The following is a 27,922-nucleotide window of genomic DNA, read 5'->3' as shown; positions in this document are numbered from 1 at the left end:
GGGCTTACACTCCAGGTTTGCCCTTTAGACCATAGTTGATTTAGCTAATGCTATTGTACAGGACTTGTATTTTGAAATCCATCGTCACTTCCGGTCGTCACATTGCTTGCGACAGAAGACCTTGAGCACGTTTGTTGTCAAAATCTGAATGATAAAAATAAACGCATCTTATGTAGAAATATTAGTGAGTTACAAACATGGCAAGACGGTTAATGTAAGAAGTGCTTTTTTATAATTTTTAAAAATATATATATTTGAACAGCATTTCTGGAGCGGTATGTTTTTGTATGTTGTTAGGGGTTAGCCTGCTAGCATAGAGACCGAAGCAGCAGAGATGCATTTAACTAGGATTATTACATTTGCACAATTTCCTCATTAACCTATGTGGCTTTTCAACACCTTTACAAGAACGGTTACACTGTGACTGTATAATGTAATAAAATATACATTTTTATATATTCTAAACTGTATAGAGTACCCTGAATATATGCATTTCCCAAAATACAGCATAAATTTTCTATCTTAATTGATTTACTCACAATATGCCCTTACTGATCACTCTGTATTCCTTCCGGAACCTTTCCTTTTCACTAGACACCTGTTGTGTATTGTAGTGTATACTGTAATGGCTTCTAATTACACTGTCTGTTATCTTCCAAAAAAAGGAAAGGTTTCCTCTTTAGTTGGTTTCTCATAAGGGTTCATTAGCTCCAACCTTTGGTGTCTGAGGAACAAGAACTGTTCACGCTTTACACCAAAATCATCACACACCTGCGGATTATATAGTGCTCTCTAGACTCAAGGATGGTGCCTGTGTAAATTTTTTTTTGCTGAGCTATGTCTGTGAACTACATTGTGACCCTGTAAAGCAAATGTTTGCATTGAAGTATTTAATTCTTGTTCTAAATTGTTGGTTACAGTCATTCTAATAAATGGTCAGATTTCACCGTCTGTGCCTGAAACTGTCCTTTAGTTTCTACACACCTTCAAGATCAGAATAAATGAAAAAGTCAACGTAGACGAAGTACAATGGCAGACATTTGCATTGCAGCTACACGTAAGCATTAAACATGGAACATGCAGCGTGGTGTATGTCTTTAAGCAGTGTGTGCAGATAAGGAGGTTAGAGAATTAGACAGAATATTACATATATGAACAGAAGGATTAAAGTGCCGCTGCGTTGATCGCTTTGATTAGAGATGAAGCAATATAGAAAACGGTTGACCATGTTGAAGTGTTTCATTCATGTGCCAGATGTTCAGGGTAGATTTAAACAGTTCTCTATGTCTATGTACTTTATATGCAGTGTAAATGCTATAATTATGAATTGAATATGTCTTTCTTGTCTTGTGCAGTTATCCTATTTACCAGTTAGGTAACCCTCAGCTGAGGATATTCCGACCCACCTTTGGCATGACGCTGGTCAGACCAGGGAAACCCCAGCCACCTGACACTGTGCAGTTTCGCATCTCAATGGAGTAAGTATTATTCTCAGTCAGGTCAGTTCATTAGGTACACCCACACTCACTAACCTTTACCCATAAAGTTGCAGTCAAAAATTTGAGGCTATGAAAAATTCTAGAAAAATAATAGATTTATTTTCACATGTAAGAGGTAACCTGTATGGTGTTGCGAAATGAAGTTACAACAGTCACCTGTTGTTTTTAAGACATGAAGAGGAGAAGTTTATTTATAGTTATCAGCCTCAGAAATCACAGATTAATCGCACCTCAGAGCATTGGAGCTATTGGAGCAATTATGAAGATTTTACAGAGCATAGGTAGCGGACACATCTCAATACCAACTGTTCAAACGAGATTGTTGCCTATTTTGGATGCCTTCAGCACTGTTTTAAAATGTAGAAAGCAATAAAAATCAGGAATTAAAAGGCGTGTCCAAACTTTTGACTGGTAATGTATACATATGTATAAGAGCTCTGCTCATCCATCCATCATCCATCAGTCCATCACATCAGAGCATTATTTTTGTCTTAAGTTCAAAAACAATGTGGTAACACGTTAGCTGATTGAGGCTCAATCTCTTAAGAGACTCAATGGTATTCTGTTACTGTGTAATACATGGTTGTAGAACAACACATTTCAGTTATGCAATGTTTTTATCATTACATTTTCTAAAATGCTCAATACATAAATAAATAAATAAATAAATATTCCCAGAAGGGCTTTCGCCATCTTTCATTTATATTTATAACAGCTCTGCTTGAGTGACCAATCACAGAATGAACAGAATATTTTATATAAAGGCTTTTTTTGTACAAGTGTGTCCTTTGTCTAAGGTTTCTGGTGATTGTTTTTTAAACTTGCTCTTATGATAGCATGTGGCATGATTTCATGTAGTAATGTTCTCAGAAAGGACTGGGTAAAATATACTAAATACTAGAGATGAGAAAATGATTGATTCACTGATATTTCGAGGATTAAATGTGTCGATTCACTGATATATCTGACTCAATTTTAATTTATACATGTCATTTGAGGTGGTAAAATGTTACAATTCCTTTAAAATTTAAAGTGCTACATGTGATACACTCTAAACTATTCACACACATGCAGGCAGCACAGCATCCTGTGTGGTAGGAGCAAATTATTTGCTTAGTTTGTTTCGAATTGTAACAAAATAATAATAAAAAAAAGATCTAATTGAATAGTTATAAAATCGTGATACTCACAGTATCGCAATACAAATTAATTCGCCATCTAGGTATCGAGATAATATCGAATCAGCTGGTCCCGGATAATTTCCATCCCTAATGATCACCTCTACAATTTCATAGCAAGCTGTGACCTTATTCATTATCATCATCAGGGTGAGTTTGAGTGCACTCCAATTTCAACAGAGAACAATTAAATTGATAATGTAACTTTCTTTCTTTCTTTCTTTTTTTTTTTTTACTCACAATGCCGATATTAATTCTCGGAAGCTTTATACACAAAATATATACAGTACTGTGAAAAAGTCTTGATCCACCCTCACTGCTTCATTTTAAATTAAATTAAAATATGAGGATTAAATGAACGAAATGGGATAGATGTTTTACTGTTACAGGCTTCAAAGTGCCAGAAGATACAACCAAAGAAAAAAAGGTTGTTTATGTACCAGCCTCAGCAGCAACCTCATTTCCCCTCTCATTTCTTTTAACCACTCGGCATTTAGCATCTCCAGAATACTTATCATTGGCCTGATCATTTCTCCTTATCTGCACTTGTTTCTCTCACTGGTTTATGCCTTAAGTTAAATGGTTTTTGTGCTTGAATGATTGATGGGTCACTGTGTGGTTTAAACATTGCTCTGAAACTGATCAGGTACAAGGGCTAGACTAAAAACGAGAGCCAAAAAAGTCCTTCGGAAAGCCTAAAGAAGTATTCCTTAAGACTACAATAAAAATACAAGAAAGTCTGCATCTTTGAAAGCAAAATATGAAGAAATGAGGTGTGGCTCAAGCCTAACTTAGTACCATTACTGAACCTATATACACGATATATAGATATGATTCTTAATATCATTTAAATCCTGGAGCGTTCTCAGACTAGCAGTGATACTGGTATGCTGGTCTCTGTCTGCTGATAATCAGTGTAGAATGTGGTGACTGCATTCAGCATGACTGCAACTGCAGCCTGAAGTTGAGTGAGTTTGAAACAAATTCCTATGAGTGTGTATAGATTGTAACCACTAGGTGGCAGTCAAAGCTTAATAAAGAAGCCTTTCAGTTTGTGTCGTTTATTTTTAGTAGCTTATATAATAATATGCATGTAGTAATGCACCTGAATTACAGAACAAAAACCCCAGTCTTTTGTTAGATTTCGTGTTCTGCTTAAAAAAAAAAGACAAAACATACCTGCTTTGAATTAGAGCACATACCCATGCTGTGTGATAATAGGGATTACAATACGCTTGGTTATATTCCGTTGTCTTGAACATTTCAAGTCTTGACCAGAAAACTAAAGAGACGAACACAGCAGAAATTAGTTAAAGATAAACATGTTTTACAGATGTGTGTGTGTGTTTTGTGTCCTAGCCTTTCATTTTATCCAGAGCCCTTGGTGAGACATAGCTTGAAAAGGTTCCCGATCAATGACATTACTTCATTCAGGCTTGTTTACATCTTGTCAAGCCTTTATTACAACAAAGCAGAATCCGCCGATGACGTGTGTTCATCGTCAGTCATGTCCAAGCGATTGTTGTTTGGTTGCAGCGTTGTAATATGAAACAGGCAGTCGAAGAGTAAATGAGGGCTCTAATAGTGGAGCTCACATGCAAAGAGGACAAAGTCTGCTTTGTTTTCAGTTAAACCTGAGGGCGTACATCTTACTTATTCTGTTGGTAAGCGTTCCAAAGTGCACAAGTTCATAATCATCCTATGTGTTAGTGCTTGCTTAAGCACTGAGGGGATTTAATTTTTCTTCACCTGGAATGATTTCAGGAGTTTCTGTTTTTTCAGTCCTTTGGTATGTTTGAGTATATGTTTGTGCACTGAGCATCCTCTCCGCCTGCAGAACTGTGCCAGTGTCGTCTTTGCCATCTGGCCCGGGATCTAGCTTGACGCAGAGGTGCTTACCTGCACTAAAACACTTTTGAGTGCTTAAAATTGGACTGAATGCCCCAAACTTGTCATTACTTACGTACTAAAGTTGAAGAAGTTAAAAACAAGGTTCTGAAAACAGTGTAACCCCCCTTCTTATCTCTGTTTGACCACAGGCTTCCTTGCCATTTTATCATTCTGCCTTTATCTGTCTCTGAGACTGTAGGCTGTTGCAACACTCCTAATGTCAATGAGTATTTCAATGTTTTGTTCTCTTGCAGCCCTCTTTTTTCACATTTTTTGCCTTGCACTTTGTTTTTTTTTTTTCTTTTTATGTCCAGTTTGTTCAAATGCATTGAGCATCTATCTATAGTCATTTTCTGTCTTTTCATTTGATTCTAGAAAGGTCCATCATTCAGTGCCCTGTTTTTTCACCTCTTTGATGAATCGCCTGCTTGAAAGACTCAAGAGAAGCAGGATGTGTGCACGTGGGCGCATGTGAAAGAGCGAGGGACGAGCTGTGTTGTTTTCAATACCTTTTATGTGTGAAGGGTGGGGTCCTTTTGAAACAGAGTACGGGAGTGAAGATGGAACAACAGGGAGCAGGGCTACTGTGTACATGAAACGATGTGGGTGTTGGACAGATCTGTTCCATGTAACAGCTAGAAGATCGTTGCTTATTCGTATAGTGTAGCGCATAGTGTAGTCGTTTGGTGTAGCGTTTCAGTGACACAGTTTAGCCCAAACTGAAAACAGCTTAAATGAGAACCCTACAGCTATGGCTATTGGAGTCACTGAAAAGGGAGAAAATCCAGCAATATCAGCATGCTCTGTGAACTCTACCGGTTCCTCAACCTCAGCTACATCACTCGAGTTCCTCTTGAGATGTTTTTGTTTTTTCGCGTTCGCACAGGTATCACTTTTCTGTACATGCTTGCTTAAATATTTTTTACATAGCCTTTACATTATCAGTTTATTCCTTAAATTTTTTTTTTAGTTTTCAGTTGTATTCTGTTAGCCCAACAGCACGGGGAGTAATGATCTTTAACAGAGATTACATTGACCCCTGTGCTATGAACTCCTTGAACCCTGGATTTATGCAAAATTACACGTCTCCTCTGCCATCCTGTATTGTCTGTGCTCTATGAAGCATGGCTTGAGATTCAGTGGTAATGGGCCCCCCATGACTGCTGCCACAGTGGTAGGTATGGATGGCCCCGCTTGCCCCCGTTCTAGAACACTTTCCTACACATTTATCATCTTTTTGATGTCTGATGGTAACTGCTGTTAAGAAAACACATACACATATGACATGTAATGGGTGGGCAAGTTCAGGGTCAGACTTTCTGGTGGAATTTTAGAGATATTATGGGCCGGGATCTGAAGTGTATTCCTGCCCTCTAATCAGGCTCGGTTTTTCCACTCAAATGACTCGGAAAGCATTTTATCCTGATTACCATTCCACTCTCTGCCTGCCGAGTATTTTGCTTTCTAGGAATCATCTCTCACTTGCTCGCTTGCTCAATCGCTCTCTCTCTCTCTCTCTCTCGCTCTCTCTCTCTCTCGCTCTCTCTCTCTGTCTCTCTTTTTTTTTCTCTCTCACACGCACGCACACTTACACAGTTCTTTCCTGTCTCGCCTAAATTACAGGATCCAGCTTAGTGCATTGTCCTCTGGTTCTCACATGCTAGACCTGATACTATGATACAGGCAACTTCAAGTTCACATACCAGAATCAGAGCCAGATATCATAAGGAATTTTCTCTTTTCACATCATTGGTCCGTCTCCTTCTGTTTCTTGAAATGGCACGTCACTTTGGCCAACCGAGAAAATATCGCTGTACCAAAACTGCTCTGTGGTTTAATGTTACCCCCTCGTAGATTCCTGGTACGACCCGAGGTGGTTTGTTTCACGTTGAATTTGTTTGAATCTTTGTTCATTTGCTGTGTAGGACAATAGTTAGGTCTGTTTTTGCAGGGTGTTCTAAAGTAACCCAGAATCTGAAAAGCCGAGTTAGTCTGACTAAGCCCGAGTAATCTTAGAAACGTTTGACTTTGATGATTCATGCACAGGGAACTGTGTGCCCATGAGTGTGCCCATTTATTCTTTTTTTGTGTGTGAAAGAAAGAAGCGCATTACATTCTCTAACTGTTATCAAGACGTTTCAATTTTCAGTAGTTCATTAATTAATTAAATTTTATTCCAAGCTGTTTTTGGATGTTTAAATGTTTTTTTTTGAGGAAGTGGTCTAAAACTGTAGATGAATGAATGAACTCACCGCTAGCTGTTTTACAGCTCTCACAAACATAATCATGTTTCTTGACAATACTAAAGACCAAATCTATTTGTTTGCTCGACACAACCCATTGAACAACATTTGTTTTTGCTCCTTGTTCACCAGAATGACCAAATTTGATGTGAAGAACTACCTGGAGAAGATTTACAATGTTCCTGTTGCCACAGTGCGCACAAGGATTCAGTATTGTGAGTAGATTCCTGCTGGATACTACTGTATATAGGGGCTCCCCTGCTTTATTTATGTGGGCTGAATTTCATTAACCTGAATGATGTGGTGTTGGTGAACCCCTTAAGACTTTTCCATAATACGATGGGAAACACTTTTTGCCAGCACCATTTTATTCATTTTATGGGTTTCTGTGTAAAACATACTGTTTAACAGTGTAAATATTTTTTTCAGCATAGATACCAGGCTGTTTTAGATCCATTTCCACTGTTTAGCAGCGATTATTAAAAGAAAATAAAACAAAAGTATAAAAAAAATAAAAACTTAGCAATACAATATAGTAAATATTGAAATATAGAAAAAAACATCTAGATTGCATCTAGATGTGTGAAACTACTCAGAATGTGGCTCTTTTAATAACAGACCACATCATTTTTGTGTAAGCAAAAATAAATAAAGCAGATATCATGTAATATTTAGTTGCCTATCCATGTTGTGCAAATCAACAAACTCTTGTATTCTTCGATTGTGATACTTTTTTAGGCTTGAACCACAGCTTTACCTAATGTTCGCTTGTTTTAAGAAATGTCTTCCCTCCACTGTCCTCAATTTCATCAAGTGAAATGCATGCTCAATTCAGTTAAGGTCTGGTGACTGACTTGGCCAGTCTAAAACTTTCCACATTTCCCCCCTGCCCTTTGCTGTGTTGGCAGTGTGTGTCGCTGTCTTGCTCCCTGATAAAGTTCCTCCCAATTAGATTGGAGACATTTCTCAGTAAATTGGTGGACAGATTGTTTCTGTAGACTTCTGAATTCATTCTGCTGATACCATCATTAATAAAGTTTGTGAATCCCGTTCCAGAAGCAGCCATGCAAGCCCAAGCCATAACACTTCTTCCACTGTGCTTAACCAATGATGTTTTCATCACTTGGATAAGAGGTTAATCTCAGTTCCAGACCTTTTTCTTTTTGCGATTCCACTTAAAAATTTTAATTCTTCCTGTTAAAAAGTGGTACTTTTCTGATCCTACAGTCTTTGGAAGTCACCCCTGCACTGTGAAGACGTTTTGAAATCTTTCTTTACAAATTGTCTCTTATTACCGACTGCTGATTTTCTTTTCCCCAGTCTGTTCAGGTTTTTAGCACACCAATGTTTTCTTTCTTTTTAAAGACATTACAAATCATTGCACTGCCTATATGTGTGCAGTGGCCCTGATTTATTTTTTCCCTCTCTTCTTAGCTGCACAATAAGCTTTACAAATGCTTGTCTCCTATAGATAGCTCTCTGGTCTTCACATGAGTTTATCATTTAAAAACAGTCTAAACAGTCTTCATAGGCGGATCCCTGGGCTCAAATCTAGAGTAGACAATCAAAGCTCTTAATTCTTTAAACAATCAATCTAACAGGACAAACCTGGGCAACAGGAAACACCCGTCAGTCACATGTTTTAATATTTTGGATCATTTGATATTTACACAGCTAGATGATGTCATATTTATTCTTTGTACTTGAAGCAAATGTCCTTACTATGTACCAAAAACAAAAAAGCCTTGCCGTTTCAATATTTTCAGAAGGAAGAGTCTGTATTTCATATATATCTGATTACATAGTGATCAGATGAATTGCATAGTCCTTCTTTGCCATGAAAATTAACTTAATCCCAAAAAAACCTTTCCACTGCATTTCATAGCTGTCATTAAAGGACCTGCTGAGATCATTTCAGTAATCGTCTTGTTAACAGGTGAGAATGTTGACGAGCACAAGGCTGGAGATCATTATGTCAGCTGATTGGGTTAGAATTGCAGACTTGACATGTTAAAAGGAGGGTGATGCTTGAAATCATTGTTTTTCCATTGTTAACCATGGTGACCTGCAAAGTAACGCGTGCAGCCATCATTGTGTTGCATAAAAATGGCTTCACGGGCAAGAATATTATGGTGACTAAGATTGCACCTAAATCAACAATTTATAGGATCATCAAGAACTTCAAGGAAAAAGGTTCACTTCTTGTTAAAAAGGCTTCAGGGTGTCCACGAAAGTCCAGCAAGCACCAGGATCGTCTCCTAAAGAGGATTCAGCTGCGGGATCGAAGTGCCACCAGTGCAGAGCTTGCTTAGGAATGGCAGCAGGCAGGTGTGAGCGCTGACTTTTGGAAGATGTCCTGGTGTCAAGAAAGGCAGCAAAGAAGCCCCTTCCAAAAAAACATGGTGTGGTGAATGGACTGCTGAGGACTGAGGTCATATTCTCATAGGTCATATTCTTAGATGAAGCCTCTTTCTGATTGTTTGGAGCATCTGGAAAAAGGCTTGTCTGGAGAAGAAAAGGTGATCACTACCATCAGTCCTGTGTCATGCCAATAGTAAAGCATCCTGAGAATATTCATGTGTGGGGTTGCTTCTCATCCAAGGGAGTGGGATCACTCACAATTTTGCCCAAAAACACAGACATGAATAAAGAATGGTACCAAAACACTAGGGCTGCACGATGTATAAAAAAAAACTATCGTTATCGCGATAATGGTATATGCAAAGAGTTGCGATAAATAAAATTTAATTTATGTGCCAAGCATTTGTGTGTCCATATTTAACCAATCAGATGGGCCTTTACTATCTTTATATTCGCCTCCCAAGTAGGTGATATAATGCTATTTGCTAGACCGGTCCAAAAGTTGAACCTAGCGGCTCAGAGCAAAGAATGAAAAATAAATATGGCAGGAGTAGAGACAAGCGAGGAAAATGACAGCAGCGAAGAACTTGTGCGTAAAAAGAACGGTATGTCAAAAATATGGCAATATTTTGGCTTTAAGAGAGGAGACGTCTCACAAATGCAGGTACATATATAAAAGATAAAAAAATAGGCAATAATTATAATAAAAAATTCATTTCTTTATTGAAATGTTCTGTCGCAAGAAATATCATTATCGCAATATTTAACAACAATATTGCATATCGCATATATTCCTAATATCGTGCAGCCCTACAAAACACCCTCCAACAGCAACTTCTTCCAACAATCCAACAACAGTTTGGTGAAAAACAATGCATTTTCCAGCACAATGGAGCACCGTGCCATAAGGCAAAAGTGATAATTAAGTGGCTCGGGGACCAAAACGTTGAAATTTTGGGTCCATGGCCTGGAAACTCCCCAGATCTTAATCCCATTGAGAACTTGTGGTCAATCCTTAAGAGGTGGGTGGACAAACAAAAACCCACTAATTCTGACAAACTCCAAGAAGTGATTATGTAAGAATGGGTTGCTATCAGTCAGGATTTGGCCCAGAAGTTGATTGAGAGCATGCCCAGTCGAATTGCAGAGGTCCTGAAAAAGAAGGGCCAATACTGCAAATACTGACCCTTTGTATAAATGTCATGTAATTGTCGATAAAAGCCTTTGAAACGTATGAAGTGCTTTTAATTATATTTCAGTACATCACAGAAACAACTAAAGCAAAGATCTAAAAGCAGTTTAGCAGCAAACTTTGTGAACACTAATATTTGTGTCATTTCCAAAACTTTTTTTGGCCCCGACTGTTCATATATGACCAAGAAAACATTATCTTTTTTTATAAGATCCTTAGTTATATTTTTATTTTTTAAAGCGACAATATAGATAAACTTTATAGGTAATTACAACGTATTATATTTGTTATGAACTAGAGTTATAGTCTGCTGTGACTTTGTCATCAATTTAATATTATCCTGAAATGACAGGTATGAGCAAAGAAAAAAAAAACAACCTTTACAAGACAACATCAGTGACAGTTCAAAATGATTGTGGTGATAATTACATGTCCATGATCATCATCCACATCAGTCTCTCTAGTCTCACCTCCTCTGAATAGTCATGAAGTTTGACGAGCTGAAGCCCCACCCATTGATTTATTTAGGTTTTTGGTCATTTAGAAACTTAATCTATTAGGCTTAAACAATTATATACATCTTACTATGACGCATAACCAACAACTTGATCAAAGCATGGAACTGACAGCATAGGAAAGCTCACTTAGCCTTAATGGCCATGTTTGTGGTACTGTCCAGGTAGTTACCGAATACAACACTTTAAACATGTCTATAGGGTTTTGGTAAAAAAATCATTCGTTTTTCATTAAAGCTGAAGTGTATAAGCTTGTTATGCAGAGAAAGAAAATTAAACTGGATTATCATTTTTTTTCTTCAGAAGTCAGCTGCATCGAAGTTTTCTTCCTGCCAAGTGTTTCACAGCTTTATTAATGCATTAGTCACAGCACTCATCACATTGCACAGTTTGCTGATGTCATCATTACCACATATTACGAATTTACAAACTGCATTGTTTTGACTGATTAAACCCCTTTACTAATGTCCTGAGTACCTGTTCATCATGTGTTGAGGCTTTTGGGGCCAGCCTAACTTTTGCCCTGCAGTGATAAGAGTAAACCGAAAAAAATCCTTTGACACTCAACACCACTATAAAGCATTGTCTCCATCCTGGTCTTTGTTGGTCGTTTTTTTTTTTCCTGCCAAAAAATTGCCCAAGCTGCCAAGCAGAACCAATTATAGAGTCCACAAGTCCTCATATTACAGAGAAACCAAGTTCTCTGATAACAGCAACTTAGGTGTTTGGGACAAAAATAAGAGTAAAAGACATCAAGTACTAATTTGCATGATCTGTTTGTGTTGTTTAGTTTTTCCCCACCAGTGCTTATCTTTAAATCTGCTGCTCAAGCATTCTGGCCATCAGCTGTCCTGGAATGCCCTGTTAAACACAGCAGCCAAAGAGTTACACAGCTTTTTTTTTATGCCACTGTTTGGATGGAGAGGGGGTGAAAGCGAAAGGCTCGACTGTAGTTAAAAGATTTTATGGACGAGCAAATGATGCTTATTACAAGGTTTATCATCCCAGAAAATTGCAACAAGACCGATTTGCTGAATACAAGAGGGAATCACTTTTATGAGTACCCTGTTGGGTTTTAGCCACCGGGAGTCCTATTTCCCTGCGAGCTGCTCTTTGCACTAATGTTGTGGGGAGCCGGCAAGCAGGCTGCTACCTTTTTTACGAGTGCCACATAAAACACAAAAAAAGTAGTGGAACACCAATTAAAGTGAAAAAAGAGAAAAAACTCGCCCACAACAACAAAGACGATGTGAACAATTTGTGCGTCAGAGCAGGTATCCCAGTCTGCGTCATGGGTTCCACTCCAATGGCGGTGTAAAGGATGTGTGAGTGGGACGAAGGGTTCGGCTTGCGCCCCACCACTCAAGGGATCCATTCTTCCCTCCCTGAGTGTGATGGTATTTTGGAAGCAGTTGCCATGACTACCTCTCTGTCGCGGGATTTGTAATGTTGTAGTAGCCAAACCACAATCCCAAAACAAGGAGAATTTTTTTTTTTTTAAGGGTCTATAGAGTGCAGGGTGGGATTCTGATGGAATAGACTGTGCAGTGTGTTGGTACACATGAACCAGTAAATGTTTTTTATCTGGTTTATAGGAGTGAACCAGCTGACCCTAAATTTAGATCACCACCATCTTTTTGAACTATCTATCAACCATTACCTCACTGAAGCAAGAACCCCACTCTAATCACATGCCACTGTAGTACACTACCGTGTAACCAAGCACTCCTAGGATCATTTTCTAGCTTTTTTGGTTCAAAATGATGTCATCAGTCATTTTTTACGCTTGTTTCTTTTTTGAAAATGTGGCAGCAGTTTGGAAAGGGTCTTTTTTTTTTTTTTAGGTAAATTGTCAAGACTTTTTAAAATGACATCATGCCCATCTGGTAAAAGGTTAACATGCTATTCACAGTCAATGGACCTGAGCTTTATTACAGGCAAAACCCACCCCGTTTCTGTTTGTAAAGACATTTATTGTTTTGAAGAAGGCAGAATAATTGCTATTTTTTTTGTGTGTGTTTGTGTGTGACTGTGTAAAAGCACAAATTCTGGCCACAAAATCAGGCTTAGGGTCAGATACACCCTCTTAAAGGAAACGTTTACCGTAAAAACGTTTAGTCGTTTCGTACTGTACTGTATGTTAGATTTTCCCATGAGATGTTGGCGGTGGTCTGCGTCTCTGATGTCACAAAAGGATGTTGCTCACATTTTTACAATAGATTAAAAACAGGGGGAAAATGCTGTTTAAACATAAATGTTAATCCACAGATTTTGCTCTTAGCTCCGAAAAACAGAAGGACAAGCTTTTTTTCTTTTAGTCCTAGCGAGAATTGATGTTATAGTAATATCAGAGGCAGCAAATGCTGGAGTTCTAGAATGCTTGAAATTTGAAGCTTCTGAAGCTGATCTGTTTGAAAAGATTATACAGATTGGAACGGGAGAGAGAACAAAGTGCTACTGCATCACTCTCTTTAGGTAAAGGTGAAGCCAGGGAGCCAGTATTAGCAGATAGTCTATTTGCGAGTACATACTAAAATACGTCAGTTTACAATTTCATCATCAAATATATTTTGTGTGCCATTATAAAGCAGCATTTCCTGGTTCTTTGGATGCACTCGAAAATATTAGCTTTTGCAACTGCTGAACATTGTTAAATTTTTATGAGATTCGTAAGCGGACGGTGATTAGGAAGTGGGCACTTATTAGCAAAACCGTGTTGCCTTTCTCATTTCTTAGCGGTGGGTAAGATTTTTAAAACTTGGTGACTAACACATTAATGAGCTTTGTCTCCATTTCAGGTACAAACAAGAAAAGGAACCACTTAAACCAGCGAGTGAAGAGGCCAGATTACAAAGTGGCATACGTTCAACTGGTGAGTGTGATCTCAAGGGGAGAATAAAAAGCCCATGCTTGTCTGGGGAACAGCTTGTATCTTGAGTTACTGACCTTGCTGACCACCTCGATGTTCAGAAACATGAATGTTACACGGTTTAAGCCGTAGGGAGGCTATTGTAAAACAACCTCCAACAGAGTCTCAATTATCTGTTCATGAGAATGTTTTATTAAGTTGGCATTATGAGCTTTTGTCTCCTTTTTGAGGGCTTGTTACAGCTTATGTTTCTTTAGAGGAGCCTGAGGCAAAGGTGGCCTTTAATGTGAAATCCTCATCTTATTGTGCTCTACTCCCAACATCCCTGTGCTGTTTGTTTGCTTTCTGTCTCTCCCACACACTAGGCCCTGCTCACCTGAGAGAGAAGCCAGATTTTCACTTGGTCTGAAGGGGGCAAGAGGTCATCTTTGGTTATGTGCAAGGCCTGTTGCAGGATGTATAGTATAAAGTTCCAGGCAAAGTATGGTTATTATCGCAAGCAGCTCAGAGTTTTGTTTCTGTGGGCACCAGAATGTTAGCCTTGGTCTTGGTCCAGAAGCAGCGCCAGCTGCAGGGTTCACACCTGCGCTTGGGTGAATCCGGGGCCATTGTTGGAACCTGGCATTTTAATGTACTGCTTTGAAAGGGAGGAAAATATCGTTTGTGATCTCTTCTCATCTCCCTAGAAAAGGTTCTTTGTTTTCAGAAGTTGTTAGAGAGTTACTAGAGCTGTTTATACTCCCCTGTAAGCCTCATTCTGAAGATGAATAAATAATTAAAGTTGTTAAAACACAGCTTTCTGTAATGGGATCAGCATATATTAATATTTTAAAGAGGTACTTCCTCTTATAAAAAGCTGAATCACTTCCTTTGCTGCCTTTGTGTAGTCAATTTAATCTTCTCCCAAATCCAGCTTCAAGTTGCCTGCATTACTTCCCTGTATGTCAGGACTGCAATAAATATGCACTTCTGCAGTTTTAGAAGATTGTTGATGTGAATTTTGACACAAAACAAACTTTTTTGTTTGGCCTTCGCATTTAGTTTTGAATGAAAGACCTAAAAAGCTGGGGCTCCACTTAGACATGCAAAGATATGAAAACGAATTTCCGATTATTCCCCCCTTCGTCTGGTGGGTTTGCAGAGAGAAAAAAAAAACACAGCACAAAAAAAACCTCCTTTCCTTTCAGTGGTGGGTAAAAAAACAAGATTGTTCCTAATTGACACCACATGTGGGGGAGTGTTTTGTGGTCTGATACCCACAGTACACCCCCCTCCCCTCCGGTCCAACTCCTCCTCATACACACTCCATGAGCTAATATTCCAGCTCTATTTCCCTTTCTATCCCCCCGTTTTACAAACTCCAGGATTGGAGTGAGGCACAGGGTTCCAGCTAACAGACGTGAGACTGGACTGTGGGTGTAGAGCTGTTGGAGGCGAGGGAGGAAGAGGGTGGTGAAGGGGGTTGATGGGTGACACCGGGGAGACGACTGAGCGCATAGTGTTACTGTGCCAAAACTGGGAGGTCCAGAGACGGGGCAGGGAGGTCTTGAGCGAAAAGAAAGAAAATATCTAAGTTCGGCAGTAACTGTGCTGATCTGCCATGGTAAAGTAAGAAAAGTCCTGAGGCATTGGAGTGTTTTTTCAAAAGATCATAACCAAGATGCATAGGTTTTGGATGAAAATTTTTAAAAGCTATTTAATTATTTCTTGAAAATGTGGTACAGATAGGAATACTGTAATTATTATCTCTCCAGCATACCAAATTGACCTTTGTTGGATCAGACACTTGAAGAGCAAATGCAGATGTTGGCCTTAGGCAGGACAAACCCAATGGAAGATGTGATGAGTCAAAAATAATGATGATTTAGCAAATATGATGCTAATATTGCCCCTCTGATTTTCTTGTTTGATTTTCTACTTTGATTTTCTTGATTAGAAAATCAAAGTAGGCCAATTCTTCTTAAACATATCAAGAGACTATTAAAAACATAGCAGCTGAGAGGCATAATGTTGTTAAAATGCAGTTTGTTTTTACAATAGTGCAAATTTCTAATTTTCTATTAAAATACTGGTTGAAGTTCCAGGTTGTGAAAGATTTTTTTCCTAATTTAATTCTATAACGAGCATCTCACCTATACAGTTCCCGTTCATAGTTCAAAATTTGTTCTACATTTCCAACTAGATGATAGAAGAGTACTTCTTAAAGAGTATGTCTTCACAAATTATACAATCATAATAAATTCATCATCAGTGTTTTGATTAACTTTTCTGATGTAGCATTTTATGTTTGCACCCATGACAAAAGCCCCATTGAGCTGTTGGCCAGTATTTTGTCTCTGAGGTGCAATTTATTTGTCCTTGCATCACAAATTAAAAGTCTGGTAAGTCTGACTTATGTTTTCAATTTCTCTTTATGTGTTTAACTACAAGGCGACTGTTACTTAGAGAAAGAAAGATTATATAACAGTTTTCCTTTTAGAGTGTACAGTTATGAATGAGTAATGACTCATAGTCGTACTATCCGGTGTCACAGAGAAGAGGATAGGTTTCTTTTTGTGTCTGTTTTTTTTTTTCAAGGTTTCTTCATGTTGTCTCAGGGAGTTTTTACTTGCAGGCGACAACTGCTGATGTGTTTATTAGGACTCCAACAATAAATTTACATGTGGATTTCTATAAGGCTGTATTGTCACAATGTCCATTGGTACCATGTACCTAAATATTCTTAATTATGTGTGTACGCTTATTAATCCACATAGTAGATAAAAACTGTTTAATTGACAGCCAGATCATGTCTCAGCTGATGTTGGTAGTGCAGCTGGTGGTGGATGTGCACTGCTCCTAATTTTAACAAATCTTACATATTTAATTAATTTTTTTTTTAGAAAATCAATAAGCAGAAGTTTTTGGTTTAACTGAACCTTTGTAACATTAAGAACAGTAACATATATCCTGTGAAAAAAGGATCTCCCAGGCACCCATATGAATGGTATGTCCTTTTCTGAATAAGTAGTTGATGGACTAAATGACTACTTGTATGACTTTGACCTGAAAGTTTAATAATTAATTTTACAAAATGATTATTTCTCTAATTTCTATATATTCATGAAGTTCACTTTAAATGACTGTTAGAGACATTTTCAACCAGTGTTCATCTGAGCGGCTTAATCATTAGTGTCTAATGGTGTAATCATTTACAGTAAAACCATTATTTAAAAATGTTTACTATTTACTTTAGAATGCCGTTTCTGACCTAGCAAACATTTTTTCCATTCTTTTTAATTGTGCTTGAATTTTATTGTCGTTCCAGATGTTAATTGTCTCAATATATTTTTTTTTTACCACGTACTGAGAATGAGCGAACACCTACATCAAGCTATCCCACCCGCATGGTTTTATCGCACTGAGTACGGTTAGTTACCCGTGCCAAAAACAATGTCCTGAGCATGGTTTAAAAGCATTCTCAGCTTAACCATATTCATGTGGAAATTTCAGAAATCACTGGAAATGGTTTCTCTGCTACAGTTGATAATTGTATACCTCTAGTACCAGGTACACTTATAATTGTTGTACATGATAAAGTGGCCAGTGACTATAGGTAAAGGTTTGTACCTAAGAAACAGGGACTTGGTGCCAGTTACCTTGTAAAAGGAAATCAGAGGGGAATTCGTTTTTTTCTTTATCTAATTTCCTCCACTTAACCTACCTTGGAAAATGCAAAAATCAGGCAGTCTGAAATGATCTTTGATGATTACATGAGTGTAATGATCTAAGAGATTGTGGTGTAGCTATACACAATCTGCCCCCTTAGTCATATTGTTGTTCTGCAGGGGTCTTATTGTGCCTGCTAGTATTTGGCAGTACCCATCAACTGTTGCTGCTGCTAATTGTCAGTTTTTTGTTAGGGATCTCATTGCCTCGTCTCCAGAACCCAAAGTTTTTTTTTTGAGGGAGTGTTTCAGTCTGGCCCAGCTGGTAACCAGGCTACCTTTTGGATCAGATCACGATGTTCTACCTGGATTTGGAGCAAACCCTGCTTAATGGTCAGGGAACAAAGCCGTGTGAAACCCAATCTGGATCAGGCACACTGTTATTTTCCTATTCAAATGGTTTCCTTCTTTTAAGAGTGTCCCCCTCAACCCAAAGCAAATTAACACCCTTTGAGTTTTCACCAAAAAAAGGATGTTTGGTGTAAAAACAAACAAACAAAAAAAAATCTTGATCTTAATCCTGTCAACACTAGGTGGCAATATTTGGCTTCACGAATTACCCCTGAACCTCACTGATCTGGATTTTTATTTTTTTTTGTTATGGTTAAGGGTACAGTAACCTTGAGCATTCAGCAGTGAAAGGGAAAGGGTGAGGGCCTTTTTTCCCCTATGTCCAAGACAAATGGCAGGAGAATTTCCCCACTATTCCACTTCACAACTGGCTTCCTGTTAAATTCTGAATTTTAACTCTTTTCGGTACTAGCTTCTGAATCAAGACATCAGAAGTTACCAAGTCAAAAGAAATCATATTCATCTGACGCATTTGTAATATGAATCATCAGAATCTTCTTTCTGATATTTTACTGTTTTCTTTACATGCTAGAAAATTGAATTGATCTGTTGGATTAAAGGCTCATGGAGGTGCTCAACTTGTAGCTAATTGGTAGATGGCAAGAAAAGATTTTCACTTGATGACAGTTGTATTTTTTCTAAACCACATAAAAAGTCTCATTGATTTTCAAAAGATGAGTGACAAGAAAACATCAGAAATCTGAATATTGGATATTGATTTTAAAATATGTGAAAATGCAAAATTTCCACATTTTGCAAGTTGACAAGGAGTTGAGTTTCATTAGAGGTGAAGTATGGGAAGAAAGGGGAAAAGCATAAATAATAAAAAGGGAAAGTAGACTTCTCTGGCATCCTGTTTGAAGTCAGCTCACACATGCAGTTTGTCAGCAGGGAGCCACTGCAAGACAGCTTCTGTAAGAGTCAGCAGGCACATACATAAGGAAGAACATCCTAAACCCATCAGCCCTTCTTTTAGCCGCCTTGTGATTCTCAACTCTGTCATTTCCTGCAGGTCGCTCTCATTTAGATATCACTGTAAAGACTTTCGGTAATAAAAATCCTTTGATTACGCTTGAGCTTTTCGTGCTCTATCGCTACTCTAATCAGTCTCTCAACATGGTGGCACCACCCAGCTTTATTTTGGCCTCATTTTCAGAATAAATTTCTTAGATACTGGCATTGGTCTTCCTGTTATGCTGCCAACTCCCCATTTTTCTTTTTTTTTTCCTTTGCTACTTGACTATTTTCCAATCATGCTTAACTTTCTTTCATGTATTTCTAATGCTGGAAATGGAGGAAGGGGTCTAGACGTCATGTTTATTGGTGGAATTTCAACACTGTTGGGTTTATCTTTAGGTGCTGTTGACAGGGTTCAATATCCTGGTGGCCCAAAAAATAGCCAAGACTCTGACAAGCCTGAACAAGTATGCAGGTCTCCCTGTTGTCAGGCAGGACACTGTGGAATGAGTGAGTCAGTAGCTTAAAAAATGATATGACTGATTTCTGATACAGGGCTTAAGTACCACCACTCCCACCCCTCCCTCATGCTGGCTCCTTGGCTTGACTGTATTTATTTAACAAGCTGGACTCTGTGCCAGATGATTGTCTAGAACAACACAGCGGGAAAACAGGCTTGCAATCGCAGTGGAAACACGCTTCTGTTTTGCAGTAATGGGTGAAATGTCTGGCTTATAGCTTGTCTCAGTAAGGAAACATAATACGTTTTGTTTCATTTTTCCCTAGCACTACTTTTTCCTTGGCATTGAAGCTTCATTAGAGTGGTTACGGGAACAAAGACACTAAAGCTTTTTCTCCTCCTTGATTTTCGTGAGGCAGCTGCGTCTTGGCATAGGGAATGCCAGGCATGAATCATGTTCTCAACTGCTGTGGGCAGTTGGTTTTGACAGCTGGGTCACTCGACTCATGTTTAGAGGAAGTGTGTTTTGCACAAACGCTGGCCCTCTGCTGCTGGACGAGGAAGGCGGTGGGGTCGGCAGGCGGACAGGCAGCTTGGCGCGGGCCCAGATGGACCAAAGACAGGCCAGATCCCCTGGTCTTTGCAGAGCTCTGTAATATGCCTTTGGGTCCATGCTGTTTTCACTGAAGGAGAATCAGAGTTGACAATCGGGCACCTCATTTGGTCATAGTAACATTGTTCCCCCCCAATTGTTTGGGTTTTTGGCTAATTATAAATCCCTTTTCTGTGGCAAACAGCTTCAGATAACAGTGTAAATTAAACAAATGAAATAAATTCTCTTCAATATTTTTTCAGATAACTTATTTTGCGTCTGATTATATATCAATTCATGTAGACTGTAAATTTTCTGCAGAGATTTTAACTGAATGGTTCTCTATGTTGTGTGCCCATGTGCCCCATTCGAAACACGAACATGCTTATAAATTGATTGGTTCATCCCGCTGGGATGTCACTGTGGTTAAATGGCTATCCAAGTTTAGGTTGGACAGAAGGTCACATACTGAGTAAGAACAGCTTGCTCTTGACTTGTGGTCAACTTTGGTTTCTTTATTTGTTTTTCAATTGTTTGCCCATGCATTGTATACGAAAAACGTGATTTAGTTTTTTTTTTTCCCTTCTCACCACTGCAAAAACATTTTTTAAATAAATGAAAAATCCACATCAGTATTTTTTAAAATTGACACCAGGGGAAGGGTAGCTCACATTAGATATAAGGCATTTATACCTAAATTTGATAAAGGTATAAGGTGAGATTAAGGTATTGGATAACTGATCAGAAGGTCCCAGGTCAAACCCATTACTACTGCCATTATTGGGCCCTTGACCCTTAACTGCTGTGTGATGAGAGAAAAATTTAAGTCACTCTGGATAAGGGCATTTGCCAAATGCATATATCATGTATCATAATATAAACGTAAATGGCATTTTTGCAAACCGCATAACACAAAACTGCATCTAATTTTAAGTAGCAAAACACAGCAGACATACATATGACAGAGGGATGGGAATAAGCAGTGACCACCCGTTATGATGATATCACGATATCCAATATTTGATTAATTTGTGATTCCATACATATCACAGTGTTATAAATATTCTGATATACAATAACTTTTTCAATGACTTTGTTACAACTTTAAGACCTGAATGTTTTATACCCTTGTCCAGCAGCTTCACAACTGAATTGAACATGAGTAATTAAATGTACGTGTTCCTTGTATTAGTTTTCTCACCTAAAATCCAAGGGCAGTTTTTAAACAATACAAAGTAACTCTAAATACCAAAGGTGAACATTTAACTTAATAAAATTAAATTAAAAAAAAAGCTACATTTTACTGAGCAGCACAAATACCTGTCATCCGCACTTATTATTCTGAACAAACTTGAATAGGTCACACATGTATATGGCTATCTGTAGGACTGTAAAGAAACTGAGACTTTTACTGACTCAAATGCCCTTTAATATTTTGTTGCCCATGTTGATCAGTTATAAGCATGTGGCCATGCGCAGCGCCTAACACGTGTATGCACAGCTTGTAACCTGCTTGTTTTGTGGCTAATTAGCACTCGTATTTAGAGATTGGTGTAAGTGTGTAATGAGTGGGTTAGAGACTAATTTGCTCGCGTGGTTTCGAGAATATGGCAGATCAGAGTCTTTTTAATGCCCATTATAACTTTTGATAATGTAACGTTTTATAAAATTACATAAAAATGCATTTCTGTATTTCTCTTTTTTATAAATGTAATAAATCATTTAAACATCAGCAAATATAAAAATCGCGATACGTAGAGGAATCGATTTTTCCCTCCTTTTCCAATGTCCTACATGCAGATGAATGCATGGCAGGGGAGTTAATACTGATGCATTAGTTAAAAGGGTGAGACAGAGATTTTTTTGGCTCCAAGGCTTCAAGGAGACAAATTCTACTGGGAAAAGCAGGTGAGAACTGCTTCTCTGCATCTGGATCATACTGTAGATGTACTGCTTCCTGTTTGTTACATAGGCTTACTAATAGACTGCTGATGGCACACAAATCAATGTTTGATCAGTTTATACACTGCTAGTTATGATGCATGTGATTAGGTTGATGCACATGATTAATTTTTTAAAGCAACAGATATTACAGTATCAGTATTTATTAGTGACAATAAGTGCGGACACTCATGCAAGTATTTTTGTAATAAAATTTAGATTGCATATTTTTTTCTAGGAATAAAGCAATAAAAAAAAAAAAATCAAGTTTCTGTTTTTATTCTAATCTCTCTTCTGTTCTTATTTGGATTTATTTTCTAAATTCCAGATTCTAAATTCTAGAGAAAAAAAAACATTTCTACCTTTAATATCTTACCTTATTAGGTTTATCCTACTTTCCACAGTATTAGTGCTGCCTTTACACCCTGACTGGTATGCCCCTCACCAGCACTCCTTTCCTACCTTGATTACAGCTTGTTTCTGGTATGTGTGTCAAGACCCAGAGATATGAGGTGTCTTAAGTGCAGACAAATAGCTAAGGTTTGTGTATATCAGTTGATAGCCCAGACTTTGAACCCAGAGGAAGTGACAGTGTGGCCCACCCAGTAAGCCTGGTTGAAGGAGCTATTTACAAGCATCTTCCTGCAATTCCTGATCTCCCAACCAGTAACAAATTTGTTAATAGCCTTTCAACATTAGACCAACAACTCTGAGCTTATGTACATGTGTATAAACCGCATGTTAATGTAAATTTGAGTAAAATATTTATGGAAATAATAATAATAAAGCAGAGAAGCAGTGACTGGGATTCAAGATTCAAAGAACTTTTTTAATCCCAGAGGGAAATTGCTTATGCTAGGTTACAGTTGCTCACAATTGTTATCTAAGAAAGGTAATAAATAATATTAAGCACAAAAAAATCACTTCAGTGATACAGGAGTACTTGCATGTCTTAGCCCTACTCTTATAGGCAATTTCTTTTTAGATATTATTCATTAGAAGGAGTGATACAGTGGTGGCTACTTTGTTTTTTATTACCCATTATCTTACTGGTTAACTTAAAGCTCTTCACAGCACTTTGTTGATAATTCTGACCATGCCAATGACCGTTTTAAAGTCATGTAGAACATCAGAGATGAAGAGTGAGTGAGGTTGGTATGTTGTTCTCTCTCTCTCTCTCTCTCTCTCTCTCTCTCTGTTGATTTTTTTCAAGACCAGACTAAGTCCTGTTAAAACTGATTGCGTGTACGATGGTGAAAAAGTTACTAGAGTTCAGCACGGTTCAGTTACATTTACATGCAACAGCTTTAGGGAAATGTTTTAGTTCTGGTAACAGTTATTTGAAATTCCTCTTCCACATTAATTTTAAATACCCCGTCGGCATTCCACTTTATAATTTTCATTTTTTGAAAAGAATCATTGCCGCAGGATTTCATGTGTTTGATTTCCTGTACATTCCCTGTACTGCAGGACACCCAGAATTTTTGTTATTCTTCCGATGTTGATTTTTGCCTTTTTTTGAGTCCAAAAAAAGGCACCACCTGGATTTAACTAAGCTAAAAGTTAAGAGCATTCTATTGGATAATTATTGCAGTGATTAATATAGCCCGACCCTTAACCCCATTTAGGATTTTTGGGATGTGCTGGAGAAGGCTTAACAGCCATCATCCATAGAAAATCTTAGAGAGAAATTGAAATGGACAACCTTGGACATAAATTGATAGTACCTTGATGTGATGTTTTGGACAATGTTGTGCTGGGACACCTTTGGCCCTGCTGTTCATGAGAATGTCACTTTCACACATATCACCTACCTTAACATTGTTGCTGACAAACTACATCCCTTCATGATACCATTATTCACTGATGGCAGTAGTCTCTTTCAGCAGGAAATTGTGCCCTGCCACACTGCAAATATGGTTCAAGAATGGTTTGAGGAATACAAGTTTAAGTTGTTCACTTGGCTTCCAAATTTTCCAGATCTCAATAAAATCAAACATCTGTGGGACATGCTGCAAAAACAAGTCTGATCCACAGAGGCCCCAACTCGCAACTTACAGGACTAAAAGGATCTGCTAGTGATGGCTTGGTGCCAAATACCACAGCACACCTTCAGAGGTCTTGTGTGGTCCATGTCTCAATGGATCTTATCTGGTTTTAGTGGCGAAATGGTGACCTAATCAATTTTAAGCAGGTAAACATAATGTTATAGCTGATCAGTTTATCCAGTGTTTCCAGTGCCTAGTGGAAAAATGTAACATTTTAAGTGGTCTTGCAGTAATACTTCATTTCACAGGTAAATCTGAATAGAAATGTGCTCCCAACAACAGACAGAACTTTTGAATACATCACATACATTCAGATCGTCAGCTGCTGTCAGCAGTAAGAGACTTGTTTAATGTATGGGAATGTTTTGCTGATCTGAATACGCCGTTCTTTAATCAGACCACACTCTGTCCGCATGAGAGTTCTTCCAGTGTTTATACAAGGTGTCCAAACTTTTGAGCCCCATGCTGGATTGTCATGCAAACAGGGCCCCTCTGCCGGTCTTGGCTTAAATGTGTTTTTCTTCAGCAGAGTTTACTACAGGTGAAAGGACTGAGCATATTTGGCATCCGATTTGATACTCCGTTACCAAGGACCTATTTAATAGGTTTGTTTCTCGTACTTTGACTTGGCTCGTCCTCTGTGTTTATAGTGTGGGGTTTCGCATTCCTACATGGTTAAGTTCGAACACCACTACTGAGCTTTGGAGGCCGGTCTGTTGATATTAGGTACCCCCACCACTCCCACGCTCCTTCACTGCGGCCCAAATAAGAGCTCGGCCCGTTAGAAATGCTGAAACTCCGAATGTATTTGTCCAAAGCGGCACTGCTTCTCATTAAACATGGCTTGCAGCAATCGCCGTTTCCTCTTGTTGCTGCCCAACTTTGTTTTATCTCTGGAACAACATTGGTGAGCCCTAATCCACAGAGGGAAAGCAGCACCACCAGCATGTAGCCACTGTGTTTGGAGGGACCAAGCCAGCTATTTTTTTCCCCCTTTTTTTCAAAGTAATGAACTTCTCATTGTCCTCCTGGTGGGACCAGGCCATTGAAATGTAGTGGTCTATGCATTTTTGGGGGCTTGGACAGACAAAAACCAACATTCCAGATGGAGGTCATAATCTTCTCACTCACTTTTTTAAAGTTTGTAGAAAGCCCTAAAGTATGGGATATTTATTGTTCCTTGTCCCTTGTTAATTAATAGATTAATAGGCTTAACCTCTCGGGTTTCTTCCTTAATTCATTCCAATGAGCTGAGTAATTCAATGAATGTGTGTTTGGCAATTTTCGTTACGATTTTGACTTCCTTTTTTAAATGTATTTCCCTTTTACTCTAGTAGTTTTAGCACAGCTGTTGTGAATGAACCCCCCCCCCCCCCCCTTTTTTTTTTCAGGGGTAAAATACCTTTTTGATTTACTGTAACATGGTACTGGTGCTATAAATCCTTTCCGAAAAGAAGAACCACTGCACAATCTTCATTTCATATGAGAAAGAATTTAAAAAATAAATAGAATGACCTACTTGTTATAGAAAGAAGTATGAGCACAGTAGAATGGCATATATTTATTTAGACAAAAGAGAGAGTTTAAGAAAATGGACAACTGATTTTATGGAACATCTCCAGCTGTTTGTCTTAACTTTTTCATCTTACACTGAATCACTGCTGTGGTATGGACTAAATTATTGATGTTCTTCAGTCTCTACATAAATTAGGACCAAGCATGTCTTCGTGTTAGTAGAAAAATTAGAGAGAGCAGCAGACTGTCGATATTTTAGTTCTTTTCAGTAAAACTTCACTCACATATTTTAAGTCTTGCATGTAAGCAAGAAGTACGTCGTCAGTTACTGTATATTAAGGAGAGTTTTCCTGATGATTCTATTGCTCCATCATTAAGATCTAGTCACCCTGTTTTATCATGCAGCAGAGGCTGACTAACTTTTCCTATGATAGTTGTGAACAAATTCAGTCTCGATTGCGTGATGGATGAGATTTGGATGTAAACCAGGACTCTTACAGTAAAAGTAGGTAGGTGTAGCCAGAGACTTATGATCAGAAGTCAAAGTGTAGACTCATTCCGTGTTATCTCTACCCCAACCTTAAGGAATTTATGCTTTCCACACAGAGTCAGCAGCAGACGTTCCAGTTTCCAGATATCTTTCCGGAGAAGGAAAAACAGCATGACGAAGGCTCCGTTGAGGCGATGCAGGAGAAGTTCATGGAAGATGAGCGACAGAGGCAGAAACCAGACCCTAGGAGAGGGGGAGTCACCGAATGGTTTGGCCTCTAAAGACACACCGCGTAAGGCGTGAGAACTATTGTAAGATGTTTCTGTTGTATTGCTGGGTCGTTTGCCGCGATATCGCCTGAACTCAGCCCTCCTTAGACACAGTACGTTCTGTGCTGTCTTTAAGCCTGCCTGAACTCACAACGTGTCCCAAAAGCCTTGTATATTATCAACCTCGGGTCTGCTCTGCTGTTATCCAATGCAGAGACGATGTAAACCTGAAGCAGCTCACAGCGACTTCATCATGGGTTCAAGTTCCTCAAAAAGAATTGTCACAGTTCATGTCTGATTATGTCTTTTGAATACAGACCACAGCATTCACAGAGGACTGGTTAAAATGATGGCTATATCGCAAATGTTCCAAGGCTTCAAAAATTTATAAACGTTTGTGATTGCATTTTCCATTAAAGACTCTCTATATGAATGGCTTAATTCTTTAATCTCTCTAAAGATTTCTGACTTTTCTGAAAAGTTTGTTTCCATAAATTATTGTCTAACTGCATGCTTTAAAATGTATCTACCATATAAAGAATTCAACCAGCAGAAAAGGGAATACTGTACATTAAAGGGGAAGGACATTGGACTATGAAAGACCCATTTGCTTAATTTGCGTCAACTTCATCTATGACCTGTGAATCCATTACCACAGTCGTGTAAGTCCATAGAAAACATGTAGTCTAATTAGCCTGCTAATTATTAATTAATGATTACATTAGACTACTGCCTGCTATAGCACACATCTGGAAAGAAAATCCCTAGCTAAACACTGACATATGCAAGGGTTTAGTGCTAAAGTTTTGTTTGTTCTCTTGTTAGCAATGTTGGCAACTCGGACTCATTGATCAATAAAATCAGTTCCATCAGTATTCGTCTACAAACTGGCCCAGACTGTTCTCCGCAAATATCGATGAGAACAGTGTCTTCCTGCTGTCATTCTTCACTACAGATGTCTTGGGTAACCCCGTGCCAGTTCTCATACCAGAAGTACTGACTTCACCCTGCCATCCTGTTGATCACCAAGGAGAATGTCAATATTGATAGTGTTTGTCCACTGTTTTTCTGCTGGGAAGCGAGTACCCCCTGTATTGCTATAAAGCAATTTGATTGTAGAAAAAAAAATCTTAAGACAACAGCTGGACAGCAGAGAGAACTCTGTCGAGATGAGAACCAGATTCCTGACCAGTGTTTTCATCGTCTGAAGAAACCCCACGTGAAAGTTGGGAAATTTTGCACAGCATTTGCCAAGCCCCCGCTCTGCTTTTGCCCATCTCTAATAAAAACCTGGACGCACAGTTAAGTTCACATAAGTGCTGATTATGCATGTAGTTTTTTTTTTCTTTTCTTTGATCACATACCAGAGTTCGTGGCATGTATAAACTGAACTGAACATTGATGGGAATGTTATCCAGTAACTGGAGTTTAAACTCACTGAACCAATGATCTTTAAACAGAATAGAAAATCCAACACCATTCGATTCATATAAACCCTGTAGAGTCCATTGTGCATAAACTTGGGTAAAATATTTAAAAAACAAAAGTCAGTTTCAAGCCTGAATGTATGTATGACTGAGCAGAGCCTCAGAGTTGGGAGGGTAATATCATACTGATATTATTATAAAAATAACAATAATAACTGGATTATTCAGTTAATACAACCAGAGTTTAATTAAAGCAGGTAAGCTTTCTTCTGTTGTTTAATATTTTTTAAGCTTATTTAAAAGCCTATTTATTGTACCTTATATGATTTTTAAGCTATTGTTTCTCTCCTTATTTTTTCCCTTCTTTCAGGAAAAATCTATTTTTTTTTATTGGCATTAAATAAACATCACTGTAGTA

The 27,922-nt window shown here is 38.3% G+C and overlaps 1 protein-coding gene across 1 annotated transcript; it reads left to right on the top strand.

Moving 5' to 3' along the window:
- Window positions 1-90: 90 nt before the first annotated feature.
- mrpl23 (mitochondrial ribosomal protein L23) lies at window positions 91-27,704 on the top strand. Its single transcript, XM_053483059.1, has 5 exons — window positions 91-214; window positions 1,356-1,478; window positions 6,943-7,025; window positions 13,677-13,750; window positions 25,925-27,704. The coding sequence occupies exons 1-5, from the start codon at window positions 198-200 to the stop codon at window positions 26,087-26,089; spliced, it is 462 nt and encodes a 153-aa protein (XP_053339034.1). The 5' UTR covers window positions 91-197; the 3' UTR covers window positions 26,090-27,704.
- Window positions 27,705-27,922: the final 218 nt, after the last annotated feature.

The sequence above is a fragment of the Clarias gariepinus genome, chromosome 2 (genome assembly GCF_024256425.1).
Source record: "Clarias gariepinus isolate MV-2021 ecotype Netherlands chromosome 2, CGAR_prim_01v2, whole genome shotgun sequence".
NCBI classification, from domain to species: domain Eukaryota; kingdom Metazoa; phylum Chordata; class Actinopteri; order Siluriformes; family Clariidae; genus Clarias; species Clarias gariepinus.
The sequence above is the reverse complement of the archived record's forward strand: the minus strand, read 5'-3'. Positions and strand labels throughout refer to the sequence as shown.